The 17,505-nt window shown below is 42.3% G+C and overlaps 1 protein-coding gene across 2 annotated transcripts in view; it reads right to left on the bottom strand.

Moving 5' to 3' along the window:
• Mtr (5-methyltetrahydrofolate-homocysteine methyltransferase) overlaps positions 1-17,505 on the bottom strand; it is an 85,864-nt gene that overhangs the window by 15,621 nt on the left and 52,738 nt on the right. For both annotated transcript variants that reach the window (XM_028859680.2, XM_028859672.2), the window contains exons 19-24: positions 15,757-15,846; positions 14,403-14,555; positions 13,448-13,555; positions 11,943-12,043; positions 4,200-4,267; positions 3,592-3,712 (exon numbers count right to left, since the gene is read on the bottom strand). In XM_028859680.2, the coding sequence (XP_028715513.1) occupies positions 3,592-3,712; positions 4,200-4,267; positions 11,943-12,043; positions 13,448-13,555; positions 14,403-14,555; positions 15,757-15,846 (641 nt within the window). The remainder of the gene's footprint in view (positions 1-3,591; positions 3,713-4,199; positions 4,268-11,942; positions 12,044-13,447; positions 13,556-14,402; positions 14,556-15,756; positions 15,847-17,505) is intronic.

Raw genomic sequence — 17,505 nt, 5'->3', positions numbered from 1 at the left:
GGCTCAGCCAGTCAATGTGCTCACCACACAAACCCGACCCCCTGAATTCAATGCCTGGAGCCCATAAACGTAGATGAAGAGAGCTAGTGAGATGGTTGAGTGAGTAAAAGGCACCCACTGCCAAGCAAGGTGGCATAAACTCGATCCTTTGGACCCACAAAGTAGAAGGAGAAACTCTTGTCCCCCAAGTTGTCCTCTGACCTCCACGTGCACACCGTGGCATATGCACACCCAAGAGAACCAACTCTACAAGGCTATCCTCTGACCATCACACACACACACACACACACAATTTTTAAAAAACAAAGGAGAAGAAAAAAAGATGATGAAATCAGAAGTAAGAACAGATCTAAAATGCATTCCATGAAACTCTATACACACCCCTACATTCTAAGCTTCCCTAGCAAAAGCTCATGGTCAAAGTAAAGAGGAAGATAAAATCACCTTACTTCCGAGCAATTAAATACACACTCACTCAGAAAATTATCTCTACCTTAGAGCAATGTGACTTTCCTTTAAATTTAAGAAAAAACGGAAACTGCAAACCCTATTTTGTAGTTGTACTGGCTGGTTTTGTGTCAATTTGACACAAGCTAGAGTCATCAGAGAGGAAGGAGCCTCAGCTGAGGAAACGTGTGGTATAGAATACTCCTTTACACTGTGTGACTCTATGTCACTGTGATTGGTTTAATAAAGAAGCTGACTGGCCAATGGATGGACAGGATAAGGTTAGGCAGATGAACCAAAGTAAGGACATTGGGAGAAGAAAAGGAGTCGGAGGAGTCGCCAGAGAGACATAGAGAGAAAATAGGAGATGCAAGATGATGCACGTGGCAGTATGTAGATTAATATAAATGGGTTAAAACAGTAAGAATTGTCTAGTAACAAGCCTGAGCTACAGGCCAAGAATTTATAATTAATAATAAACCTCCTTGTGGTTACTCGGGTGTAGCTCCTGGGAAACCGGAAAAACCCTGTCAACGGAAATGCCTCCATGAGATCCAGCTGTAAGGCATTTTCTTAGTGATTGACGGGAGAGGGCCCAGCCCATTGTGGCTGAGGCCATCCCTGGGCTGGTGGTCCCGGGTTCTTTAAGAAAGCAGGCCAAGCAAACCATAAGAAGCAAGCCAATAAGCAGCACCCCTCCATGGCTTCTGCACCAAATCCTGTCCTGTTTGAGTTCCTGTGCTGACTTCCTTTGGTGATGAGCAGCAATGTGGAAGTGTAAGATGAATAAACCCCTTTCCTCACCAACTTGCTTTTTGGTCATGGTGTTTCATCACAGCAATAGAAACTCTAACTAAAACAGTAGTAATTGGCTATACATTAGTTAAATTTAACAGATGGCTTTCAGAACGTATACCCTGTGAAGTTCTGCCCATAACAAGGCCAGATTTCCATGAAGTTCCCGTATGTGATTCCACATCACCCACACTACAGATAGAATATCAGGTTCAAATGGGACACTCCAAGTATATTCCCACCCATCTCTGACCCCTAACCTTCAGTCTCTAAAGACCCTCTACTGGATGATCATACCTTGTACTCAAATGTCTGGGAGCACAAGTCTGGTTCATGCTGTTACTGGAAAAGTCATAGCTTATCACCCTCAGAAATCTGTCTCATAAAATCATACAAGTCTTGAGCTGTCATCTGGCAAAGGGAAGAATTAGGTACTGCTGAACCCCCAATCATCTGAGGAGAAACAACCAGGTGTCTGAGGAGAGCTTTTTTCTTTTGTCTGGTGGCTCTTATAATAAAATGACCAAGTAGTCAACTTCCAATCAGCACAAGTAACAAGTTCCTGATCTTAATGAAGCACACTATGATATAAAAATATTTTAATTATGAATCCAGTGTCCCAGGTGCATAACTCCTAATGTAGAGATTTGGTATATTACACAATCCCAATTTTTAAGTCTTTATTTTGACAATAGTCCATAGGTCCTATTGCCGCTTTCCACACTAAGCAAAAGACCAGGTTAAGTTCATAAAGCCCAAGTTATCTACCAGGCCTATAGGTCCAGACCTATAGTTCCAGCTACTTGGAAACAGAGACAGAGGACTGCAAATTCCAGGCCATCCTGGGCTACAGGCAAGTTCAAGACTAGTCAATTTAGTGAGAACCTGTCTCAAAAGTAAAAAAATAAAAGATTTTAAGTAAAAAGGGGGCTAGGGACATAGCTTAGTCAGAGATCTTGCCTAGCATGCACAAGCCCTAGGTATCAATCTCAGTACAGAAAGAAAACAAACACACACACAAATAAATCCTCTTTATCAGTGGCCAGTCAGATCCCTTAAGAATAATTCTGCCACTTGGCTAGTCAGTCAGTCCTTGGTAAGAAACAAATATAATTTTCTAATATCAGCAACAATGGCCAAATTGTCATATCACTTTAATGAAAAGTAATTAATGGATAAAGATGTAAACATTTTGCTACTTGTGGAACTCTCCATTCACATTATAAATAATATGATAGTTAATTCTATGTGTTAAGATTGGGTATGCTACATTAGTCAGTTTTTGATCACACTGCATGCAGTCCAAATGTTGCTCTGAGGGTATTTCTTAGTTGCAATAAATATTTAAATCTGTAAATTCAGTAGATGGTTCTCCATAATGTGGGTTAACCTCATCAATCAGCTAAAAACCTTCAGAAAAATATTAAGCAGTTTCATTAACCCCCTGCCTTTTGTGCAAAAAACTTCTGCCTGAAGACTGTCCTCAGGCTGAGGCTCCAGCCACACTCACATGAGCCAATTACTCACAAGAATTCTCTCACTCTCTGAGGAGTTTTAGAATGCCTAGGACCACAGTATTATTTTACTTTTGCACTAGAAAAACAGACAAACAAACAAACAAAAAACCCTGCACACTGTGGGACCACCAAATTCAATGTTCCAGCCATATATTATCCCCTGCCAACCATCAAGTATCTTGATGTACGAAATGCTGCAAAAGCCCAGTGTCTCTCGCCACGACCACGATCTCAGGTAGAACTTAGACCAAGCGCTGCCCATGTAACTCAACGTGAACACTCTCCTCTTTATGCCTTTTATCCTAAAGTTCTCCCCTAAGTCCTCCTCTTGGAAACAACGCCTCCAACTGACTTCCTAGTTCATTTTCATTAGTGTGTCGCTATTACAAGGTTCGAGTGTCTTCATAAAATTTATAATTACTTAGCATGACTCCTGCTTGAACAGAGTAGGCAGAAGTTCAAGTAACATCTTTCTGCAATAAAAAAACAAAACAAAACAAAAAACACCACCACAGTTTTGCTATTCAGTCTGATTCCAAGAGGGTTAAGAGTACATTACAATTCTTAGGAGCTGCCTAGAAGACAAGAGGATTATGGAAAAGACAACTACAAGCCAACAGAATCCAAAACAGGGCCAGCGGAGGGACTCACGAAGGAGTCCCCAGAGCAGGTTCCAGAAGCTTTCTCACACTTCCCGTGAAAGAATGGGAAGCTGCGCCAAGGAGACAACTCGCTACGCAAAGGAGAGATCACCAGCAGATTTTCCCACGGTCATGAACACCGGCATTTAGGAGAGTTCAGAGTGAGTATAAAGGTCATCATGCTGACTTACCTTGAAGTGGTTGCTCCTCCTATCAACAAGGGAATCTTTATAGCCAACCTCTCCATTTCCTTGGCAACAAAAATCATTTCATCCAGGGATGGAGTGATAAGTCCTGACAGGCCAATTATATCTATTGTCAAAAAAGAAGAATTGACCAGTGAGAATGAAAAAGAGAGAAAAGAAGACCCTTTTTTAAAAATTTGTACTTAAGATCAGAAAACATATCATGTCAATTTATAATTCTAAGAATTTAGTGTTTGCTTTGGGTAATAAGTAGTGTAACTTAAATTTGCAGCAACACACTTGTAACAGAGTTAGGAAGTCACACAACAGAAATTATCTCTAGTTCATGATACTCTCAGACTTGACCATAAAAACAACTACACACAAGGGAAAATCCAACCCAGCTGTTTTCCTCTAAGAGGCCAGTCCACTCCACCTCTAGAACTCAGGAGGCCCATGGACACTCACACACCTCTTTCAAGCCCCAACACCCTGCACTGGAGCTGACTGCCTATAGGTCCCTCAGACCCCATATGAGCCGGGCTTTACCATTCTCCAACAGACTCTCAGGAGAATAATGCTCAATGCTACATCACCAGACTGAGGCACGGTACCTGCTTTGTGGTCAAGAGCAGCTTGAAGTATCTTATCACAGGGAGTCATGACTCCTAAATCAATAACTCTGTGGCAAGAAACGAGATGTCAGAAAATTAACAAGAGCCCATAAGAGACAGAGCTGAAATGAACATTTTAATGTTAGCCACTGAATGCTGCTCTAATGTAAACCGGAACCATAGTACCAGAGGTCATCCACATGAGTTTCTTTTAAGGAGAATAATGTTCTATTGTGTGAATGGATTATATACTATAGTTTCAATCCGAAATGTGCCCCCAAAGGCCAGCATTTTGGAGGTTTGTCTCCCAGCTTGGCATTTTTATTTATTTTTATTCTGTGTTTCTGAAGCAGGAGCCCTGTGCTTCCCTTCTCTTTTTCACAACCCAGGTAGGTATTAACGAGGCTTTTACATGACACTTCTCACCATGACGTGCTGTGTTGCCACAGGACCAAAAACAATGAGGCCAACAAGGGGCTGAAATCTCTGAAAATTATAAGCCAAAGCCATCCTTTCTTCTAAGTCATCCCAGGTATCTACTAGTGATGGAGAGCTGACTGACACACTGCAATCCTCTTACCCATTCATCTACTAATACACACCTGGGTTGTTTCCACTACACTGTGATTATTGAGTGGCAATCTGGACCCTCACCTCAGCTCTGTGTCACCAGTGCTACTCCACATCCATTTTAATGAAAAAGGGATCATCTAAGACGAGGTCCCATCACTCAATTAATTGGCAGTAGAGTTGGGATATGAATCAGAAACTAGGGCAAAACCCATTACCTTATCTACTCAGGCCAGAAAAAAAAAAGTGCTGGTGGGAGTGAGTAGAGAGGATGAGCAGGAAGCAGGTAGTCCCTGCACATGCAGGGCAGCTGTGGGGCAGAGCTCATCCTTAAGGCAAGGAAGGGAAGAGAGGGTGACTCGGAGACATCACCAGGAGAGGTCCACAGGTTTTGAATAGAAAGACAACTCTGGTGGGCACATGAGTTGGAGGGGAGTTGGAGGGCAAGCACTGAGACAGAACAGGGAGCAGGATCTAGGGAAATGGGTCAGCAGTTAAAAAGCCCTTGCTACTCTTGCAGAGGATCATAGTCCAAATCCTAGCACCCACATTAGGTGACTCACAACCCCCTGTAACTTCAGTTCAAGGGAATCAAATTCTGGTCTCCAAGGTCACCCAAACACATACACCTAAGTAAAGATAACAATTTAAAAAAAAAAAAAAGGTGGGGGTGAGGGGTGGCAAAATAATGCCAAAGAATTTCAGAGGTACACAATCTGGAACTCATAGAAACTAGCAATGCTCTGGAGATTTCTACCTATTATTATTCCATGTTATATTGAGAGAGTTCCCATTGTGTATTTTTTCACTTAACCTTATCATATCTGTTAGATGATTTAAAAATTAGACCATGTGTCTTCACTTATTTTATTGTCAGAAATTCTTGAAAACAAACCAAAATTGACAAGTGTGGTAGTACATCCCAGAATTCAGAAGGGTGAAGCAAAAGGATTGTCATGGATTGGAAGGCAGCTTTGGCTACATCTAGCAAGTTCCAGGGTATCCTGGGCTATACAGTGAAACTCTGGTCTTAAAACAAACAAAATGCTTAATTTGGGGGGAAGGGGTTCACTTAAGAACATCTCTAGAACATAACATCAATTGTCGGTAGTGAGTGCTGAACACAGAGGTGGGAATTAGGCTTGCTTATCATTCTTACTGCAAACCCTCTTATACTGATGGATTGGTCTCTTGTCCCTATATTCCTTTTTACAAGAGTTTTTTTTTTTTTTTTTTAATTAACCAACATTATGGAGCCAACAAAAAGCGAGACAATTCAAGTGGACAACAAGTACACTGTGCTCTGTTAGTGCTGACCAACAGCAAACAGATGCTGGAGGTGGTGGCAGATGACCTCTCAGGCTACTGTGACTTTTAATGCTCAAGAAAATCTAGTAACGAAGGATCTTTTGTTTAAGATGACTAAGTATACAATGCTCAATATAAACTAGGTGCAAGAGCAAACAGCTTTTAAACCAAGACAAAAAGCATGCACCACATTTACAGCACTGTATTACATTTTTGACATTTTCTAGCCTTTAATGGCTGAACTGTCTCTCCAGCCCTGTATTATGTTTTTAAATCTGATTAAATAAAAATCATCAGAATAATGACAATTATCTTGCTCTCACCATTCTCTCCCGTTTTATCTTGTTAGTTTTGGGTACATCTTACATGCGTAAGACAGGAAAGGAGATGGCTGCAGCGCAAAGGACAGACACTAGAGAGCACACACCCAAAGCAGTAGAGGGGCTCTCAAACCCAGTGTCAAGAGCCACCGTCACACAATGGAACCCGCACTTTTTTCAACTGAGCCCAACTGGAAACTGGCCTGTATTTCTCAGAGACTGATTTAATTAACAGAACAGGATTCTGGTGGCTCTGAGATCACACCCCGAAAAAAGACCTTGTAGATCAGGGCAAGAATTATGATTCTCTGATAAGATAAGTTACTGCAGGAGTTGAATGGAGGAGTAAGATTGGTTGCAGTCAAACAGATTCACTTTGAACTAGAGAAGCCCAGGGAAAAAGCAGAAACTGGTTAGGTTGCTACACACCAAGACATCTAACAATAGTCTGGCCCTGGTCTACAAGGTTTAGTTTAGTTTAGAAGCAGTTATGGGTGGTGAGCTGGCCATGCCCTTACAAACACTGTATTACACGAAGCTGGGGAGAAGAGAAGCCAGGAAGACCCAAGGGTTTGGTATGAGCACTGTTTTGAAACGAGTGAGTTAGGGAGAGGTGTTCTTAAGATGATAGCAACTAATTCCATTTTCAAAATATTAGCTTGCTATTTCAATTCAAACAGAGCCCTTTAGGCAGTTCCATGAACATCTGGAGCCTGGGAAGAGAGATCCACATGAAGACAACGGGCCTTATCAGAGTCAAGACACTAGATAGATGATGAGGCTGAGCCTGTCCTGGGCCTGACTACTTGGGGATTCCTGTACCTGTAGCACCAATGCTATCAGACAGCTCCCTGGAAATGCAAGACTTGAGCCCAAACCTACCCTCCCACCAGACCTGAGTCTCCGATGAGGGGAAAGGAAGATTAAGAAGCATTATTCTAGACAGAGGAGAAGCCAAGGGCTGAGCCTGGAGGCATTCTTGTATTTGAGGATGCTCAGAGAAGAAGGAGTCAGAAGATGACTAACGAGCACTGGTCAGTGAGGCAGACAGAGGACAGTGAGCAGGAGGACTGGAAAGCAATGTCAACCTGCAGTTCTTAACCTGCCTTCAAAAGTCCTGCTGGGAAATGACTGAATACACCCCTGGAGTATTTCCAATTTCTACACACAGAGAGCTTAGGGCCTCACAAAGGCAGTCCCTCCCAGCCTTGAGTACCAATCTAGACTGAGGCTGTCCCAGGGCATCTCCAAGGGCACACCAATGAAGTGCCTAGCATATTTGAGAAACAGAAGCTCTGAATTAGACTCCTGCATGACAACTGCTCCCGTAGAGTGTTCCAGTGAGCACAGAGACCGTTCAGACCTAACAACAACTAGAGGCATCTCAGGGGGCACCAGAGCCACACTTTGAAAACTGAAGCAGTACCAGCTAGGTGCAGGGCAGAAAGGGCAGCCCAGGCTGACCCTACACCATGATGGTTTGGGGCCATGACCAGCTAAAACTCCATGAGCTTCCTGGGGCCTAGAGGTGGGTACGACTAGTCTGCCCCTGCCATCCCCTCTCACCCCCGCTCTGGTCTCCTCCTGTTCACCCACTTCCTTTACCATCCCTTGCTCAATCTGAGTGGTGTGCACCCCATGTCTGTGGGTCTCCCCTAGGTATAATACTGTTTCCTGCCACAGAAAAGACTGAAAAGAAGGAAAAATGAAAATTTACCTACGTCTGGTGGTACACATCTGCAGCCCCAGCGCTTGGAGGGCTAAAATAGGAAGAACTCAAGTTCAAGGCCACCCTGGACTACACAGTAAGACCCCGTGTGAAAAGAGAGGAAAGTGAGGAGGGGAAAGAGAGGTAGGGAAGAAAGTTGTGAAAATTGTTAATTTTCCAATGTTCTTCCTTGGTGTTTAGAACAGAGCTCTAAGAGCTGTAAGATGGCTCAGCGGGGAAAGGTATTTGCCGCCAAGCCTGACATCCTGAGTTCGATTCCTGGAACTCACATGGTAGACAAAACAATCAACTCCCGAACAAGTTGTTACCTGATTTCCACAAGCACTAGCAGGTACACACACACATATATTGTTTTAAAAGTATTTTTAAAGAGAGCTTTAAGTACACATTGTACTTGGGACTTAAATTCAAAAAAAAATATAAACTACAAAACATGAGTTACTAATGGTGTCCAGTAGTATTTTAAATTACACAGAAAATAGACAAAAATAGCACTTTTATAAAATAGACAAAAATAGCACTTTTCCTCTTCAGAAGAAATCACAAAGCAAAGTAAAATTGTGCATATATAGCCAAGATGGCTTAAGCCTCCACCAATAAATAAACCGGTAAAGAAAATGTAATATACACATGGAATGAACTACTATTCAGCCAAAAAAAAAAAAAAATGGAATTCTGTCATTTGCAGCAAAATAGATGGGGCTGGTGGACATTACGTTACGTCAAACAATCCAGACACAGGAATATGACCTCTCTCACGTGAAGAACCTTAGAAGTTGACCTTAAAGTATAAGAAAGTTGAAATGTAATTAGCAGAGGCTAGACGGGGTGAGGAGAGGAAGATAAAGAGCTGCAGAGCAGACTTAACTACCATAGTTAAGCAGGAGAAATGAGTCCCATGTTCCCCGCAGTGCGGGCGCTCCTGGACACAACACCTACTGCGTATTATGAAGAACTGAGAGGAGAGTGATGCCTGCGCCTCAGTGAGGACACAGGAGACAAATGCTTGCTCAATACACATTGTAGTCATGTATTTTCATGTCACACTTTATAAATATGTAACTTAGGAATATGTAATCCGTGTCAATTAAAATAGCAGAGGGGTAGAGGGAGGGAGGGAGGGAGAAGGGAGGGGTACAAATGAAAGAAAACTCAACAGCTGTTTAGCTGTACTAAACAGCAGCTCCTCTTTCAGGGACCTGATGGTGCCTGTCACTTCCTGACGCTGCCCCTGCAATTCACACATCCGACCACTAGATGGAAGCATCCTACCAGTCCAGCACCCAGCTGTGATTCCCCCCGCCCCCCTTTTTTTTTTCCTTTTTTTAATTCACCTCTTCTACTTGAGGGTTAAGAAGTACTCACAGGGCCTACTGCTGTTGCTTTTTTCCTCCCTTTTTCTTACCCCCACTCTAAATCTGCATCATTTGAAGTCTTAAATCTGGGCCATACCTTTTGGTGGACGCCCACATAAAATGACCTAGAAGGAAATGTTTGCTCTCTGTCTACTTGCCTGTGCTGGCTTGAAACTCACCATGTTGATCCACCCACCTCTGTATCTGAGTGCTGGGATTAAAGACATACACCACCACACCCTGCCCATTTCTATTTTTAAAAAAACTAAAATTTTCAAAGTCCTTCCATCAAACTACGACAAGTGAAAGGCCTCTAAATTACTGATGATCCTGTAAGGTGCTGAGAGAGGCTGGATTAGCATCAGCTGATCTTGACTTATAGCAGTTTTCTGTTGATAGCAGATCTTCTTATATAACTAGTGTTAAATAGGGAAAGTACATAATTGTCTTCTCCACAGCTGAGACAGTATACCTAAAATCAACTGTCATGCAATCAATAATCTGATCAAAAACACTTATTTCTCAATGGAAATTTGGAATACATTACAGTTTAAGTTGATGCAGGTCAAAACAATACTGGCAACTACACAGTGACACCACAGAACAAAGGCTGACTTGTCATTTTAACGAATAAGAAATAGGTGGTAGAAACCGCAGTCCTGATTTTCAAGGCTAGGAAAAAATGCTGTCTTCAAGACAGGCTGGGAAAAAAAGGTAGAAAGACTGTCCATGGGGAAGCTGCCTTCCTGACACAACAGGCCTGGGCCTTCCAGAATGGAGTCTAATCAGTGTTCCAGACAGAGGTGGGTCAAGTGTTGAGGGGAGAGCCTGGGAGGGCTCACTGTTAGCTGACAGCAGAAAAGAGAACCCAAGAGGGCATAACCATCGCACCAGCAGACTTCTCCATCCGAGAAAAGGCACAGTGGAAAGCAGCCCCTGACTCCAAAGGACTGCTAGCCAGACACGGACCAGGACAGGCATGAGTGATTTTTCATTGAACTATATTGTCAAGTGAGGAAAATATAAACTTAATATAAGTCACTAGCTTATGTGGAAATAACTTTTTTATGAATATTTATTCATTATGAGATAGCAAAAAGAGGTTTTACCTGAATATATCACTCCAAAAGCTACATCATCACTGTGATGGCTAATCTTGGTTGTCCACTTGACTACACTTGCAAGTATCTAAAACACAAGCAGTCTGGTGTACTTGTGAGAGATTTTTCTCAGTTGGATTATTTGAAGTGGGAGATGCACCCTAAATCTAGATCACTGAGGTCAAAAGATTCACCTTAAATCTGGACCACACTTTCTTAGTGGCAGCCCACATAAAAGGATACAACAGATGAAGCTTTGCTTTCTGTCTGCTTGCCCCCACTCTAAGTAGTTAAGCCTACTTCTTTGGGATTCCAAAGTGGACTGAAACAGGCAGCTCTCTAGGACCTCTCTGGGACTCCAGCACCAGACTGGGACTGCTGATACATCCAGTCTCTGACTGAATAACTAAGGATCCTTGGCCTGTCGGGAAACGGATGGATCAGAAACTACCTGGACCACAGCCTGTAAGCCTCTCTAATAAATCCTTACTAATATATAAACATATATTAGTTCATTCTATCAGTTCTGTTCCTTAGAGAACACTAGCATAATCACCAAGAAACACAGGATGGCAAGACTATTAAAGACAAAACCTTCCTACAAAGCTAGCTCTCATAAGAACCCCTGTCTAAAACCTGGCAGTTTGCTGAGTGGAAAATGGTACATGCTGGCCATGAGAAGCCTTGTACTGGCTGGTTTTGTGTCAACTTGACACAAGCTACAGTCATCAATGGAAGGAGCCTCAGTTGAGGAAGTGCCTCCACGAGATCCAGCTGTAAGGCATTTTCTCAATTAGTGATCAGTGGGGGAGGGCCCAATCAATGGTGGGTGGTGCTATCCCTGGGCTGGTCCTAAAAGCTATAAGAAAGCAGGCTGAGCAAGCCAAGTGAAGCAAGCCAGTAAGCAGCTCCCTTCCATTGCTTCTGCATCAGCTCCTACCTCCAGGTTCCTGTCCTGCTTGAGTTCCTGTCCTGACATCCTTTGGTGACGAACAGCAATGTGGATGTGTAAGCTGAATACTCTTTCCTCCCCAGCTTGCTTTTTAGTCATGATGTTTCATCACAGCAATAGAAACCCTAAGACAAGTCTGATGACCAACTATTAGAGACTATGTCCAATACAGATTCTCAAGAAGCCTCCTGGCTGCCTGACTCTAGGGATTATGTCTTACTCTCTATGCCCTTAACAAATACCTAAGAGATACATAATTATGAACCTACAAACAAAGCTGTATTCACAGCTGTAGACAAACCAACACCTTTCCATGGCCATAACCACCCCATCCCTCTCACCCAGTAAAACATTTACGATTTACATTCCTTTTTAAACATGAAGGGGATGAGGTGAGGTCTCAACTTACCGGAAATTATTGCAGCCCAGCACCACACCAACTATGTTCTTGCCTATGTCATGCACATCACCTTTAACAGTGGCCAGCACAATGGTGCCTTGGTAAGGGTCCTGCAAAGTGAGGCAAGCAGTTAAGCATGGGTGGGGGGTCATCAGGGAAGATCATCTGGGTCTCAAGAGCCACACAGGTGATGGCAGAGGAATAAACACCAGAACGACCTCAAAGGCAGGTAGGGGACCCAGTAACAGTCTCTACTTGGAGCTCTGTGTCTCCCAGAAATTCAAAAGAGGCCTGCCTAGCAGGTCAGCCCAGGGATTTCAACCAAGCTCACAGGTTCTAGCATCTGAAAGAGGGTCAACAGTCACAGACACAGTCCTGCAGCTAAAGACCACAACCTTAACCCTGAAACTGCCAAGATATATTGCTGAGAGTTGGAAAGGGGAGTGTTGTGGAATATTTAACTATGTAAAGATTTGTTTCATTTGTTTATGCTGCAGAATATTACTTTAACTGTGTAAAGGTGTGTTACATTTGTTTCTGCTGCATTTGTTTAATTATGTAAAAAGGTGTTGCAAGGTTGTTTCACCTTGCCTGCCTAAGGCACCTGACTGGTCTAATAAAGAGCTACACGACCAATAGCTAGGCAGGAGAGGGATAGGTGGGGCTGGTGGGCAGAGAGGAGAAATCTAGAAAGGAGAAGAGAAAGGTGAGAATAAGGGAGAAAGAGAGAGGCCTAGGGCCAGCCAGCTAGATGGAGTAGGACATACAGAAGAAAAGAAAGATAAAAAGCCTGAGGCAAAACGTAGATGAAGAGAAACAAGTTAAATATATAAGAGCTAGAAACGAGCATAAGATAAGGCCAAGCCATTCATAACTAATATTAAGTCTCCATGTCATAACTTGGGACTGGTTGGTGGCCCAAAAGAAAGCCTGCTACAAGGGAGGAACTGGCCAACTGCAGATTTCCCTCAAGTTTTGAAAGCAGCCCAGTGCAGGGAATGTAGAAGCATCTTTTATTTTTCTAAAACAGTTCTTTTGTACACTGATGAAACAAGAAAATGGAAAGGAAAGGTATACAAGGCATGCATCATCTCTCTAATTCAGCCAACTGCAAATTTAGATTAAGAATTTCGAGTTCTAGGGACCAAAGTTGCCTGAACTACACAGGGCTCTAAATAGAGTAAAAAGTCTAGTGGTTGACTCTGGTGGTGTAGTCAGCAAGGATGACTGCTGTAAGTGGTACCAAGGGTACAACCAAAGAGTATTTGGGGAAGAGCTTTCTAAAAGCAAACGATACATTCAAAACACGACCATGGCCAACAAGATGATGCAGCAGGGGAAGATCTGCTGTGAAAACCTAAAGACCTGAGTCCAAGCCTGAGCCCACCCAGTAAAGGTGGAAAGAGGGCACCAACTTTTATGAAGCTTTACTGATGAGGCTCCCAGCCCCACAAAAACAAGAGTCTTCCAGGCCAGCTCCTGAAAGGGCTCCAGGCCTGGACAAAATGACTTGCCTCTTCTTCGACTGAACCATTAAGTACTCTGGCTTCTTCTCTTTCTTTTTCCATGAAAGGGATAAGGTGTCCAACAGCCTTCTTCATGACACGGGCTGACTTTATAACCTGGACGAAAGCAGAGTCAGGCATCATTAGCAAACCATCACGACGGCCACTGTTGACCTGTGAAGCTTCAGGACCAATTAAGAACACATAATTCCCAGGTTTCTACAGTGAGCAAGATGAGGAATTAGATCCTTGTGGGGAACACCAATAAATGAGGCACAGCAAGAAGAAAACCAAACACAAACCGAAGGTTATAATTTCTGTTTCTCAACTTTCACTTGGTAGGTTTTTCCCCCCGCTGCCTAAAGTTCTTCTACTGTGTCTCTGAATTCTGTAGTCTTTTTAAGTTCCATGTCTCAACATGACGCATCACCATTATTCTATCTCCAGGATTTTAACTCATTTAAAACTGAGGTTTATGAAAGAAGAGGCTCTCTTAGCTTTTTATATGCTTCAGCGCCCCTAACCTAGATGCTCAGCAAGGATTTGTTAAATGATAGTTTTAAGTAGTTGCTTTAATAAAGAGTTCTATTTTTACTTAAAGCATAACATTTTAAGTCCCACTATTTAAAATAGTAATATATTTTCATAATATGCATTCTAAAGATGGTTACTGGCTTGTCATGTCAAATGTTAGTATTAACGTTACATTTATCTTGGGTAGCACTCAGGTGAGAGGTGGCATGGAAATTCAGAACATGCAGATTTAATAATGTCTGCAAGCTTTCTAACCTCTACACACTCTAAGATGGACTGGCAAGAGATGGTTCCTAAATACACCCAGAGAAGGAGTGATCAGATAACACCGTCAAGCTCTGCCTATACTGAAAACTCAGAAAATACTCAAACTCACTATTTACTGAAAAACAGAAAAAGAGATTTGTTAAAATGTCTCTGTTTTGCCAACCTGAGGTAGAAACATTTTTCCAGCTCCGAAAAGATCACCAACCACTTTCATGCCATTCATTAGAGGCCCTTCAATTATATTCAGAGGTCGGGGGTATTTTTCCTGGTTTAACCTGGCTTCTTCAGTATCTTCAACAATGTGCTTTTCAATGCCCTTACAAGAAAAAAAGAAAGAAAAAGAAGGAGGGAGAAGGGAACAAACAAGTCATTGTATTAAGGTCAAAATCAAAGAATGAATCAGGGAAATGCTTAAGAACACGAATCCCAGAATCAGTCTGACAGAGTTTGAGTCCGGCTTCTCATCACTAACGCAGATATTTATTAAGTTTGTTTCCTCACAGAATCACAACAGTATCAACCCTGTGTTTATTTTGACAATCACCGTGATGTCATTTATTTACAATGTCTAGCTAGTAATAGGAAGTAACTAAAAAAAAAAAAAAAAAAAAAAAAAAAAAAGGTATTAGTGAGACTTCTCTATTAGTGAAGGCTCAGGGTAAAGTAAGTGCATATCATGTGTGATATCAACCTCAGCAACTGATTATATGCTAGTAAATAAGCATCTCTATAAAATCATTATCTATCTGCTCAATGAGGTGTGGTAATGCACTCAGGAGGCACTAGCAAGTAGATTCTCTGTGAATTCAAGACCAGCTTGATCTACATGGTGAGTTCCAGGCCAGCCAGGGACACACAGTAAGATCCTGTCTCAAATAAATAAATAAACCAGTATCTTCTCTTATTATATATGACACTAATGGCTAGAACAGGATTGAACACTAGAAAGGCTCTCAGGTGAAGTTTAAAAAAAAAAAAAAAAATGGAACTTTCTCCCCTTGACTTGCCTGACCTTTGCTGACAAGCCTCAAGGATTGTAGCTACAAATGAATAGTCCAAAAACTGAAGACTCTTAGGAGGTCTAAGAATTAAAAGTTAAATTCTAGAGCCTTTTTTAAAAACACTCTGGAATTTTCCAGGCTCACAAATGTGGAAACTGATATCTTATCTAAAATTCTATCTATTGGGAAGAGCCGTTACTGTCCTGCTGACTGACCTAAAGGAACCTGGTTTGGAGAGGGTTCTCAAGCTCAGAACTACAATTGCCTGGGCAAGTCCTTGCTGTGTATGTGAGCCTATCCTGTGCATTGCAGCCACTGAGTTCCAGAGCATCTTCCACCCCATCTGTGAAAACTGGACACATCTTTAGACACTGTCAATCGGCACTGGGAAACAGACCCCTGCAGGTTAGGAGTCAATGGTCAGAAGTCTAGGGCAGCGCCCCCTCCACCTGCTGTCAGCAATGGCACCAGGGCGCCATGAGTCACCAGGCTTCCTGTACAGGCTCTGGTACTCACCTTCACGAGAGCATACTCAAGACGCTCTTCAATGGAGCCATTCCTCCACTCATCTGTCTGGATGACTTTCTTCCCTCCTTTGCCATGAGTCTGAATTAAAATTAAGACCAAAAAGTAAGTATAAATGATACATAGTGAACTATCTGCAGCAAATAAAAAAAGCAGTGTCTTAACCTTCCTTTAACTTCCCAGACCCCAAGGTGTTCAACATGAATCAAGACTGAAGTAAATGTTGAAAAAGAAAAAAAAATCATTTAAAATTTGAAATTTTCAGTAGAGAAAAGGAATGGTTGTACTTTTTCTTTCTTAAAAATTAACTGACATCGCCAGGCGGTGGTGGCGCACGCCTTTAATCCCAGCACTCAGGAGGCAGAGGCAGGCAGATCTCTGTGAGTTTGAGGCCAACCTGGGCTACAGAGTGAGTTCCAGGAAAGGTGCAAAGCTACACAGAGAAACCCTGTCTCGAAAAACAAAACAAAAAGAAAAAATTAACTGACATCAAAATATTTCTAGGACATAAATGTTATTCTCTAACACTCAGGAAGGGTCAACATCACCCACACACAATTGTCAAAATCTGGGAGCCATAAGCAGTAGTGGCACATTCCTATAATTCCAACACTTGGGAAGCTGAGGCAGGAGGAATGTGAGTTTCAAGTCCATATACACTACATAATGAAATCATGTCTCAAAAAAAGTCAAAAACAAGAATGGCATAATCAAACAAGCCACACAATCAAAACAATTCCTGACTTGGGGAAGTTCCTGTATTAAAACAGGGAAGACTGTTCCAAGCAATCCAGAAAAAAAATAGTGTGCCACATTCATGAGTCAGTGAGGGAAATATGGATACAGATAATTGTAAATACAAACAAAGACCAATAAGATTTCACTCACATGAAAAAAACTACCCCACACCTGATAGCTATATCCAAAACCTGATTAATTTTACCCAAAAAATCAGTATTTAGAATGAAGCAGTCATTTCAGAAGTACAAGGGAACACATCAAGCCCATTTTACTTCTAATCAGTTACTTAAAAGGACGTTCATAACGCAAAGACAAAACACAGGAACCTGGGAGATAGGTCAGTGGTAGAGCATTTACCTAGCATGTTCAAATGCTGGGGTTCAATCCCCAACACACACACACACACACACACACACACACACACACACACCCCAAAAGATAGTAATGACCACAACACACTGCACAATTTTTAATGGTACCTAACTAGTCTTCCCCCTACTAGTGTTCATAGCACTGTGTTATGGCATAATCTTTTTGCACAGTGTGAAGAAATATCACTAGGATTGGTTTAATAAAGACTAAATGGCCAATAGCTAGGCAGGATTTTCAGGGCAGAGAGAGTGCTGGGAAGAAGAAAGGCAGAGTCACCAGTGGATACAGAGGGAACAGATATGCAGAAAGACAGGTAAATACCATGAGTCACATGGCAACATGAAGATGAATAGAAATGGGTTAATTTAAGTTATAAGAGCTAGTGGGACAAGCCTAAGCTATCGACCAAGCTTTGCTAATTAATAAGAAGCCTCCATGTGGTTACTTGGGAACTGGCAAGAGGGCCAGAAAAAGTCCGCCTACAAATGCCCCATCTGCCTACAGTACTGTAAGGTACTCTGCTTGCTACTAGTAGAGAAAGATAATCACCAACTCAGCTACAAGCCCTGCAACCTGCAGTAGTGACCTGCCTGTATGATATACTGGTGCAGCAGTGGCACAAACAGT

Source organism: Peromyscus leucopus, chromosome 5 (assembly GCF_004664715.2).
Source record: "Peromyscus leucopus breed LL Stock chromosome 5, UCI_PerLeu_2.1, whole genome shotgun sequence".
NCBI lineage: Eukaryota > Metazoa > Chordata > Mammalia > Rodentia > Cricetidae > Peromyscus > Peromyscus leucopus.
This window is presented reverse-complemented; position numbering and strand designations above follow the sequence as displayed.